The sequence below is a fragment of the Lepisma saccharinum genome, chromosome 16 (genome assembly GCF_977018435.1).
Source record: "Lepisma saccharinum chromosome 16, izLepSacc3.1, whole genome shotgun sequence".
In the NCBI taxonomy this organism is placed as follows: domain Eukaryota; kingdom Metazoa; phylum Arthropoda; class Insecta; order Zygentoma; family Lepismatidae; genus Lepisma; species Lepisma saccharinum.
In genome coordinates this window covers 23,782,966-23,793,875 of record NC_139244.1, presented here as the reverse complement: position 1 = coordinate 23,793,875, position 10,910 = coordinate 23,782,966, and the positions used below count along the sequence as shown (strand labels likewise).

General features: G+C 36.6%; 2 protein-coding genes across 2 annotated transcripts; both read right to left on the bottom strand.

Moving 5' to 3' along the window:
* Positions 1–1,645: 1,645 nt before the first annotated feature.
* Arv1 (ACAT-related protein required for viability 1) lies at positions 1,646–10,057 on the bottom strand. The gene is made up of 5 exons (XM_083137273.1): positions 9,932–10,057; positions 6,281–6,400; positions 5,313–5,475; positions 2,884–3,117; positions 1,646–1,895 (listed from the first exon to the last, which is right to left on the bottom strand). The coding sequence occupies exons 1-5, from the start codon at positions 10,031–10,033 to the stop codon at positions 1,807–1,809; spliced, it is 708 nt and encodes a 235-aa protein (XP_082993399.1). The 5' UTR covers positions 10,034–10,057; the 3' UTR covers positions 1,646–1,806.
* A 151-nt stretch (positions 10,058–10,208) lies between these two features.
* mRpL17 (mitochondrial ribosomal protein L17) lies at positions 10,209–10,791 on the bottom strand. The gene has a single exon (XM_083137274.1). The coding sequence runs from the start codon at positions 10,770–10,772 to the stop codon at positions 10,209–10,211; it is 564 nt and encodes a 187-aa protein (XP_082993400.1). The 5' UTR covers positions 10,773–10,791.
* Positions 10,792–10,910: the final 119 nt, after the last annotated feature.

Below are 10,910 nucleotides of genomic sequence, written 5' to 3'. Positions count from 1 at the left end.
TCTTATTTATGTGAAGTAAATACACAATGTTCTAATAAAAAAGGGAATTCCCCAAGCACCACTATAAAATCTGAAAATTCGAAGCAAACTGCATCAGTGTGGTTGGTCAATTTTGGTAGCAAATAGAGTACTTTCCTTTGAAGACGACATTTGCGTAAAATGAGAAATTATAAAAAGAAACTATTGTTTTAATGCCAAGATTTTAGTTGACAATATTGTTAAAAATGTTCCTTCATGATATGCCATTGTTCTTCCTGACATAATATTCATAAAAATGCCCTTCAGAACAAAGAAATAACATATATTGCATAAACAAGCCTTATATTTCTTACAAGTAACAATGTTTACATTTTACAAATGATAAGTGATCTAAGGTGCTGTACTTTGGACTTCGACTGCAGGACAGCATGGGTTCTCGGCCTGTGTATAGGGCTGGTGACAATCTAACATCATGAAGAAATTGGGGAGCTACGAGTGAATAGCGTAAGCTGTTCTTGGATATGTCCTATAACGGCTGAGGGTTCGATGTGCTGACCTCACATCACCAGTTGAAGATCTCCGCCTCTAGGTAGGATTGTGGGACGGAGACTGGCAGTCGGGAGATAGGCCAAGGTCCATTCGAGGGCTGTCACACCATGGGTTATTATTATTACAGTATTATAATAACAATATATGTGTAATATGAAATACCCACTTTAACAAATATAAATTACACAGAGTTTTTGCATTCTTTGTTCTGAAAATACTACCCATTACTAAGACACTCACTACCGTTTTTAAGTGTTCATCTGAAAACCGTTGGCCAAACCAAAGAATATTTTCTACAAAAAGTAGTTTGAAATTAGAGACCTATCAAAAGAGCTGCCACTTTATTTAATTGAAAATTTCACTACCTTAGTAGGGCAAAAAAATATCACCTTTCGACTCACCCCATGAATTTTTATGTGGTGACAGTGATAGTTTGGCATCATCCATTTCAAAACTACTAATCTGTTGCTAAGTTTCACACACAAACACACAAATCTCGCATTTTAAACCTAAAATTTGAAAAAAATAAGTCATAACCTTTTTAATTATCGTAAATGCATTTGAGCATGTGTACATCTGTGTTTGTGTTATGGGAGCATGTATATTAATGGGTACAGTTATGAATAATCTCTTAAATTTATTGGAAAGATGAGACACACGACTTTAAAACACTGATGTCAACAGTGCATATTTTCTCCCAGCATAGGCACTGTCAGCATCATCAGTGTTTCAAAGGCAATTCCGTTGAATAGCACTGGGTAAGACAACTACACCCAAGTGAAACAGCGATAGCACATAATCGGAGACATGGGTTTGAGTCCTGGTCTACATAGTTCATCTCTTGTGTGTGCCAAATTGAAAAGTTAGGTCTATGAGTGCACCAAACTAGTTTCATTACTGACGAGAGTTTCAGAATTTCAGTGTTAACCCAGTATCCTGAGGACAGTTGCGTAGCTACTTGGAAGCAATGGCAACCCCAATATTACGTTTCTCAATTTTACATTTTCCTGCATTTTAAGTTTTTTCAGCTTGGTTCCCTGAAAAATGTAAAATTGAGGTTCCACTGTAAATATAGTACCAAAGGTAAATTAGATCTAAAATTATAAAAAAGAACTAATTTCATACTACAATAGTGCCTACCATTTTATTTCCTCCACAAATACATACTACATTGTAATAACCTGTCGCAGTAAATTTGTCCATTAATTTACCACCATATCAACTGTAATGTTCATTATCAAAATATTTGGATTTCATTCTTTTTCACACTCATATGCATTAAAATACAAGGTGTTCTGTAAGGTACTGTATAATGAGACCTTGTAAAATGACAGCACCTCCTATAATTCTGGATGTTCCACATGTTACTGTAAACAAAGAAAACAAAATACAGTAATTACACTTCTTGCAAAATTAAATGTCAAAGATTAACTATCACACTGACAGTAGAACCTGGATTATACATTAACATTTCTGCTCTTGATATAATTAGAATTATTTTCCTTGATTTTACATGTTCTTTAGCCCTTGCAGAACGTATAATCGAGGTTCCATTGTACTGCCACCAATGTGGTTGCACTTCCTCATTCGAAAACTGTATTTCCATTACAAGTAGAAGTAAGTATACATAGAAATATTAGTTATTTTTAAACTGATATATCTGAGTAAGTCACATAGGAAAGTAGTTTTGGTAAATTATTGTTTCCAAAAGTTTCAACTAAGACCAATAGCCTTGGAAAAAAAAAAAGTCTCCATCTCTCCAAGGTTTGATCGATTGATTTGGTGTTTTAAGTCCACTTTATGCACATTAAGGCAAATCGGGACTGGACCTACAGTTTAAAGTGGTATCTGAACCACTATGTGCCTCCACCAGGTATCAAACCCAGGATCCCAACAAACAAGTCTCAACGGGTTTGGTCTTGTTCTTGCCTCCATTTACAAAATGCCACATTGGTCTCGGAGTGACCTTGAATTTTTAGACATATTTCTCTTCTCAGTACCAACCTTGAATTTTTAGACATATTTCTCTCCTCAGTACCATAGACATATTTATCTTCTCAGTACCATCTCTAAAACAACCTGCACCAAAATTATACATAACTTATGTGCTTTAATGGCAAATATTTTTATATTTTGACTTAACTCTTTGAATTATTTCGTGCATAACTTGATGTGGTATAATTGCAATGGATATGTGTGTGCACTCGCATATATATTATTCAAGATTCTAATAACTTCTAATCAAGCATCAGTGTTGAAATTTGTGAGAACTAGTACGGGTATTAGCTTTGCTTCAAAGTGATACTGACTCGGCACTAGCAAAAACACGAGGAAGCAATGACCATTAAAACTTACCTGAATAAGCTTGAACTTGGGAGACGAACAAGTACACCAATATTATCATGGAATGGGTATTGGTGCCAATTTCTCCCCAGATTAATGCAGGTATTTTAAGAAACTTTCCAAAACTTGATAAAACCAGAGCCTTCCACAAATAACTGTATCTGAAGTTGAGCGGCTGTGCTTGAAGTTGAAGCATGAACTGAAGTAAAGTTAATATAAACACAAAGGCAAAGAATGATGCAGAACCTGCAAGACAAATACAAACTTAAGTATTATGAACAGTTTCGTAAAACTTAAATGATTACAAATACGTAAACTCGAAATAAGAGTGGGACACATTAATTGGTACTATTAGTATTGGCCGATATACTAGAAAAGTGTATTGGCAAAGTTACGAACATTTTTACCAATCTGCAAATACAAATCTATAAAATGGAATTTTAGTGCAAAATAAAATTCCACCATTTTGTTATTAATTTTATGAATACAGTGGAACTCAAATTTTATGTTCTCAGATTTCACATTTTCCCACATTATACATTCAATCCTCATGGTCCTAATATAAAAATGTTATAAAATTTTCCCACATTTTAAATTTCTTAATCATGGTTTCCTGAAAAACATATAATCAACTTTTCACTGTATAAACATGTATTTCACTTATCTTGGTAAATTTTGTATTGGTAGTTACAGGTTCATCTCTATTCAAAGCATAGTGAATAATTACAGAAAAACTGGATACGTACAAAGCAGAAGTCTAGTTACTGCATATACAGGAATGATGAATACAAATGTACAATACACTAATTTTTCCATCCATCTAGGTTTTTTATGCTTCTATTAAGTTCAGAAGCCTCTCTTCATATCCTCAAGATTAATTGTGTCTTCAGAGTTTACATGAAGATGTGTACAGAAGCTAGTGAAATTAATAAAATCAGAAAAAAAAACACAGAAAAATTAGAAATATCTGTTTATATTGTATCGGAGCATGAATAAACTTGTGACACTTTACAGCAACTAATGATTTTGTATACCCATAAAATGCATTTTTAATTTGACAAATTAAATTGTATGTACATATCAAAATTTATGTACACCACGTATTTCATTTTGGTCACAGTAATTTAATTAACAGAACATGAAACATGATAATTAACAGAACATGAAACGTGATAACTTCAAACCGAGTTATTGCTTTTTGAGGGGGCAAAATTATTATGGTAGAAGATATGCCTCATTTGCCTCTCCAAACTGGACAAAATCCTGCAGATGTCCATAGTATCTACTACTGCAGGCATTGCATTAAAAATAGTAAAGAATTTTACTGATCCAGAATATATGTCTTGCAGCATGAAAGTGATGTGGAAGAGATTCTTCAGGAAAATAACCAGGAACTGTCAGAATGAACCCAGTTGTTGTTATGGAAGACGAAAGCATTGTGAACTCTGCCACAGTTTGTCCCAAGAGAAAAAATAGTTTGAGCTGGCCTGGCTGATGGTACCTAGTAAGACCCCCTTTCCAGAGTACGGCAACGACCTTAACGGTAAATGTGGAGGAGTCCTTAGGAACGGTGCAAAAGCAAAGAGGCAACCAACTGCACGAATTAGCAGACTTACAATTTTTTTAGCTTTATTGAATCGTTCTTGGAAAAAATTAAGAGAATCACTGCCTTGTGGTGAATGGGGGTCCTCAAAGACTGAGGTTTTCACCACTGGACACCCTGTTCCTGGGCTAATCACCTGCACGGAAGTATTAACTGATCCACAGAAATTCAACATGCATCGGAAATGTTGGACAAAACTAGGGAAGACCTGGTGGAGGCACATTGCACAGTGGTTCGGAACCCACTTTAAACTGTAGGTCCAGTTCCGATTAACCTATCTATGCATAAAGTCAACTCAACACCCCCCAAATCCATTCCAAAATAAGAGGGAACACATTCCATGAGATAAATATGATGGCTAAGGACAGAGAAAGTCCTCCTCCACGGTCGTGCAGTCTAAGGCACAGTGCTTTGGACTCCGACTGTGGGACGGCATGGGTTCAGTCTCTGGATTTTCGGCTTGTGTATAGGTTCGGTGGCAACCCACCATTGTGAGGAAATTGGGGAGCTACGACTGAGTAAGCTGGTCTGGAAAATCTCCTATGATGGCTGAGGGTTTGACATGCTAACCCTGCATCACCCCATTACCAGTTGAAGATCTCCACACCTTTAGTAAGGATTGTGGGAGGGAGATACGCCAAGGCCCTTCCAAGGCTGTAGAGAAGTGGGTTATTGTTTATTTTTAAGGACAGACAAAAATGCAAAAAATGGGTTGCGGCATCCCAACACTGTAAATGCACAAGGGGCAGAGAAAGAATAAGGAAGCATAAGGAGATGACAAAAAGGTGCCCGATTACAAGTAACTCATTACTTTCAAACACAGGTAAAAACTACATACCTACAAATACTTTCAGAAACATTAAGTAGAAATTCTGTTCACCCTGGAAGAGATCATAATGCTTGCTTCTGATTCCTTCTGTGCGAACATTGAAGTCTTTCGTGAATGCCCATTCTGCATAACTTTCAATCAGAAGTAATATTATTGCCAACTTCCAGTGGGTCTATAAAAAAGACAAGATACACATTATCCACAATGCACATACAAACTCTCAAAGCAATGGTAAGTTGGTTTTATGTACACTGAAGTTTTGAGTTGTATGTATGATTTGATCAGTTTAAGAAATTCATCAGATCTTATGGTGGGAGCCTAAATTTTGCGTAATGACTATTTTGTTATAATTTAGTCTTTTCATATAGAAGTTCATTTTAGTTTTAGCAATCATTATATGTAAATTGTTTCAAGAATAAATTTAAGAATAGTCTAGATTTCTTGGGCTTTTCTGCATCTGTTAAGTGCTCCAGGATTCTTTCGTTAATGGATCTGCTGATGTAATGTGGCTTACACTCACACTCAGACTCCTATGCCCTTGGGATACTGCAGGAACAGGGGGATATCATTGGTGTTCCATTCCTCCAACTCCCATGATAGAAAGACAACATAAAAAAACAGCTCCGTGGATAAGCTAGTACTTAATTGCAGTGTATTATTTTGTGTCTGCATCTTTGCTTCCCTGAAATATGAATTCACCATCATTCTTGCAATAAAGTTAAAGAGGTAGAAATGTGACAAAGTGAAAAATACAGTTTTAAATCTCTCTTCAAGTGAATGTAGATGTGGCTTGATGATAGCAATTAATGTAAGCTCAATTACAATACATTGCTTCTCTTCAAAACATGTTAAAAAATCAGATCTATGAGGGGAATTTTTCCAGGGCTACATTCAGTTCTCCAAATTTTAAAGCACATTATGAATGCCTTATCACAACATGAATATTTTCTGGTAAACCACACACAGTATAATCATACCTGAAAAGGAGTATTAAACAGAATATGTCTATAGGCTCGTCTGTTCCACAGCACCAGATCGATCAGTACTATTACTGGGTCATATTCAATATATTTATCTGCTGTTTCATGGCACTTGCTCTGCAAGGACAAAATTAAAAATCATTCATGAAAGAGTAACAATAAACACAAAAAACGTTCTCAAAATATTAGATTAATACAGATAAATTGATATGCCTACATACTGATTATTCTGCACATTCTTTTATGTGTGCATTTATATGTAACAGGCAATTTTTTTATTTCTGTTATACAGGCAATTTTCTTATTTCTGTTATCTTACATTGCTTTTCTACCTCTTGGGTTAATCTTGAGAGAGGATGAACTATGTCTACTCGAAAAAAAACAAAAAACAACAGAAGCCTTCTGCGTTATTGTGAGAGAGAAAAACTGCAAATTGAGAATACCGGAAGTATCTTCAATTGCTTTCAAATTCGGCATACTCACTAATTTTGGTCTCGTAATCACGAATCTGCAGTTAAAATTTGGCGGTCACGTCTAGAAATTGCAAAATAAATAGAAAAGGTGGATCCGTGAACAGAGTAAACACCCTTTATTTATGAAGGAAACAACCATTTTTTGCAATGATTAGCATTTCAAAACTATGTTTATGATGACCCTTAATTTTGACTATGCTTGCCTAATCTAACCTTACCGCGAATGGTTCGTGGGGCAAACATGTTTTCCACAGTGGCGAAGCGTAGAGTTGCTAGCAGGGTAGGCACAAAAGTGCGAAAATATCCATTACTTGCTTAAATCTGTAAAAAGAAAGGGAGGGGGCTATGTCATGGCGAGTGGTTCAATGTCTCTCCAGGCGCTTGTTTACTTGCCAGTGGTGTGATGTTTTCAAAAGTGTTGTTACCAACCATCAGTACGATAATTATGTCTTCGGCGTTCTCCTCCCGCCCATCAGATGCCATCGATCTAGATTTTTGTTAATTTCTTCTTCTTTTTATTTCTTTGTATTTTTTCAACCCCTGATTTATGCACGCACCTCCAGAAAGAACTACCAATCACGAGACATCGCGGAAATCCAACGAATAGTGCTCGAGCCCTGTTGTCAATTCTTCATCACTTTTTTCTAAATGTATTTATTTATTTTGCAATGAGGTGAAAAGGGCTAGAACCCCATAATTTCCGGGTCAGTATGACGCTTGTGCCATGAGCAGATGACAGAATTCCGCACTTTCAGCAACTCTTAGGTTTTTTTTAGCAAGACTTCCTCGCACCAAGGAAAACACAATTGTTATCTGTTGTCTAACTAAAGGAATGGTTGTAATTAATTCCAGTCTTGGCTTTCTAGATAAATGAATTTCTGACACCTGCATGTGCAAGTAAACATAATTTAAATTTTGGATATTTTCGTCTCAGTTGTTCTGATCTATGCTAATCCTGACGATGAGAATATATGGAGAATGAAATCAAGAGGATCAGGAAACACTGACATGACCACAATTAGGTCACCTGGCTTCCTAACATGTTAGGATGACCACTACGGGGCTTTCAAGAAAAAACATACGTAAAGGTGATCTATCTCATTCAGTGTGAATACTTCGCATCCTAGTTTGTTCTATCCACCTTTACGTGATAATAGAACATAGGATCCTTGTTTGGGACCCTTCTATGATGGAAACACGAAAGGTTACTATGTAGTAGCTTGAGAGAATAGAATCCTAACTTTTAGGTGCAATTTAGCTCTTTTCTGCCAATCCAAAGTGACAACACTGGCCTGTTCTGCCAGACCTGAAACAGACCCCACGATAACCCCACAACACTCTTTGTCCTAAAAACAAAAAAATACTTTCCTTGCATTGTACTCTCATTGACCGCCCTCTTCTGTTGTTATCCCTCCAGGGTAAACGAAACTGCCTACCTCTTCGCTTGTATCGGCTGCATAAAAAAATGTCTGCTTGTAATATCTATTCGACGACGGCATTAAATAAAGTTTCAAGAACTTTTAATTTTTTTTAAAAAATTTGCTGTCACTTGCCACTGCTACTTGCAAAGTAAAATAGAGTTGAAAACATTTTAGAAGTTATTCTTATAAGAAGGAAACATGAAAGACCAAAAGTGGGTCCTACCTTACCGATGATTACATCTTCACTCGATTAAGAACTCAATTGTTCTTGCATTTTAGTCCAGCGCTTTCTTGCATAAATCTGATCGCTACACACGACACGAATCACAAACAAAACTCTACAGCCACGAACCTCGCACTCCGAGTCAAGCTCCCTTGTAGCGTCCTGAGCAGGAGGCAAGTTTTCACAGAGGGAACAAACAAGCGAGGGAATACCCGTTCACGATAAAAATAAATTATTCTATTTCCAGTGACAGTAAAACTACTTTGTAAATATAAGGCGTAATTAGCATTTTAATTTACATAATTTGGTATGAAGACTTACTTTAGAAATATAAGTTCTTTACACTTTCTGTTTACGCTACGGTGTTGGGTGAATCGACAAGACCATCAGCACTCTGACCAGAAAACGAAGTCAGAACTACAGTACTCCGCAATTTTCAATTTCACTTACACTTGTCGATGAAAGGAAGGAAAACCTTAAGTTTCGTAAAAAGTATGGAGAATGTACAATGAAATAGAAATCTCTCTGCACGAACACAGGTTAATGTTTATAAAAAATGCTGGTACACCACAAATTTCCAACCCTGGCGGAAATGCAGTGTTGCTGACATTCTGTTTGTCCTAGTGGGTAACATCGTGAGGCCGGCTTCAGGAGTATATTATAAGCATATGTACAGTACTCGTAAGATTAGGCTTCCTGCATATACGACCGTACGACAGAATGTGAAGAGAAGAGGCCCCAGCAAATGTGCCTCACTCCGTGGAAAGTTTGTATACTAGACAGGGTTAGAATTTTTTTGTAATTATCATAAATGAAATTTCCAAACTTTGGCATCTCATTGCATATGTTTTGACGAAATAAGTAAATACAACTTTAAAGGAGTAATGGCGTGGGTAGGCCCGGCCTCCTGGCCTCATAGGATGCTTCACCACTGGTTTTCCACCTTTACGCAAGATGCCATTTTCTCTCATGCAAATCAACGGTCTCACTTATTGCACAACACTTGAGCAATGTTGGTAGCAAGACCGTTGTGCGGAAAGGAAGAAGTCTTCCATGTTAGTGTATGGAGAATCATAGCGGTAATTGACAAGGTTATTTTGCAATTTCTAGATGTGACCGCTAAATTTTAACTGCAGATTAGTGATTACGAAGCCAAAATTAGTGAGTGCCGAATTTGAAAGTAATCGGAGATACTTCCGGTATTGTCAAATTATACCGAAAAAACACTGTGCCACTGCTAAACTCTTCACTTCCTAGCCTTTGAATGAAAATTAAGAACCTGGCTGTGGAATTTTTGTTCTTCCTTACCAGAAATAGGTGTGAACATTGAAGGCTTGAGTTGCCTTCTGTTTATTGGTTTTTCAAATGATTTTACAAGAATACATCTTTTAATCACTTAACTGGCTGACTGCAAGATTAATGGTAACAATTTACACAAGAACAGGAGTAAGCACGATTCCAGACAGAATCGTTGTCAAAAGCATACACAGAGTACACAGGATAACCATCACATAGAAAACAAAATACTTACACATTCTTTCATTTTTAGAACTGATGGGCTGTATATTCGAAAGAGTTCTTCAATCTTATTCCCACAATTTACACATTGATACTTGTACGGTAAACTTCCCATTATAGTATTGAAAGTTTCAACGAAATGTTTTATATTAAAAAAAAATAACAAATCGCACTGTTTATATGGCTACACAAAGTTTGACCACTATCAAATACACTGTTGTTAAATCTGCTTACTTAAAAGCTCACAGTTTCATCTAGATATATCAAAATAATACCTTAACTACATATTTCTACTGTGTTGGCGACTCACTCTGGGTTTCATCTTTATTTAGAGTTTCCTTGATTTTTTGCATGCGGTACTCCCTTTGCGCTTCTGTTAGCAAAACATTCTGTATCCAATTTCTATTGGAAATATGATCTATTACCAGTGGAGGATAGGGATGTCCTTTTAACTCAAGAACTGACCTAGGCAATGGATTTCCAGGAAAAGTTCTTGGAGCTTTGTACATCTGAGTATACGATGTATTGAAATTTTGATAGCGAGGCACTAGCACTTTGAATAATTTGTGCACTAATTGCTTTTCTTCTAGCCAGAAATCAGCAAGCTCCATCGTTCCATGGTGCTTATCTCCATGACGTACAGCTTCAGATATCAGACGTTCCGCGTAGCCTCTGGCTTCATCAAGTGAATTGTAATTCAATTCAATCCTCTCGTACTTGAACAATGCAGTTACTATTTTCCTGAGATTCTTTAGCCTCCCATATGGCCCTTCAGGGGTCCTCAAAAGTCTTTTCCGGGGCAATACAGGTATTCGTAAAGCTGAAATCAACTTTGAGACATCTGCTTGATTCATTTTTCTATTACAGACATGATCACAGATTATTCACGACAATGATCACAGACTCACACAATAAGAGCGTGAACTGATAGTGTTGATGATAATGTGTGGTCAAATGTCACGCCAAAGTCCACCCCTTGGATGTTTTTAACT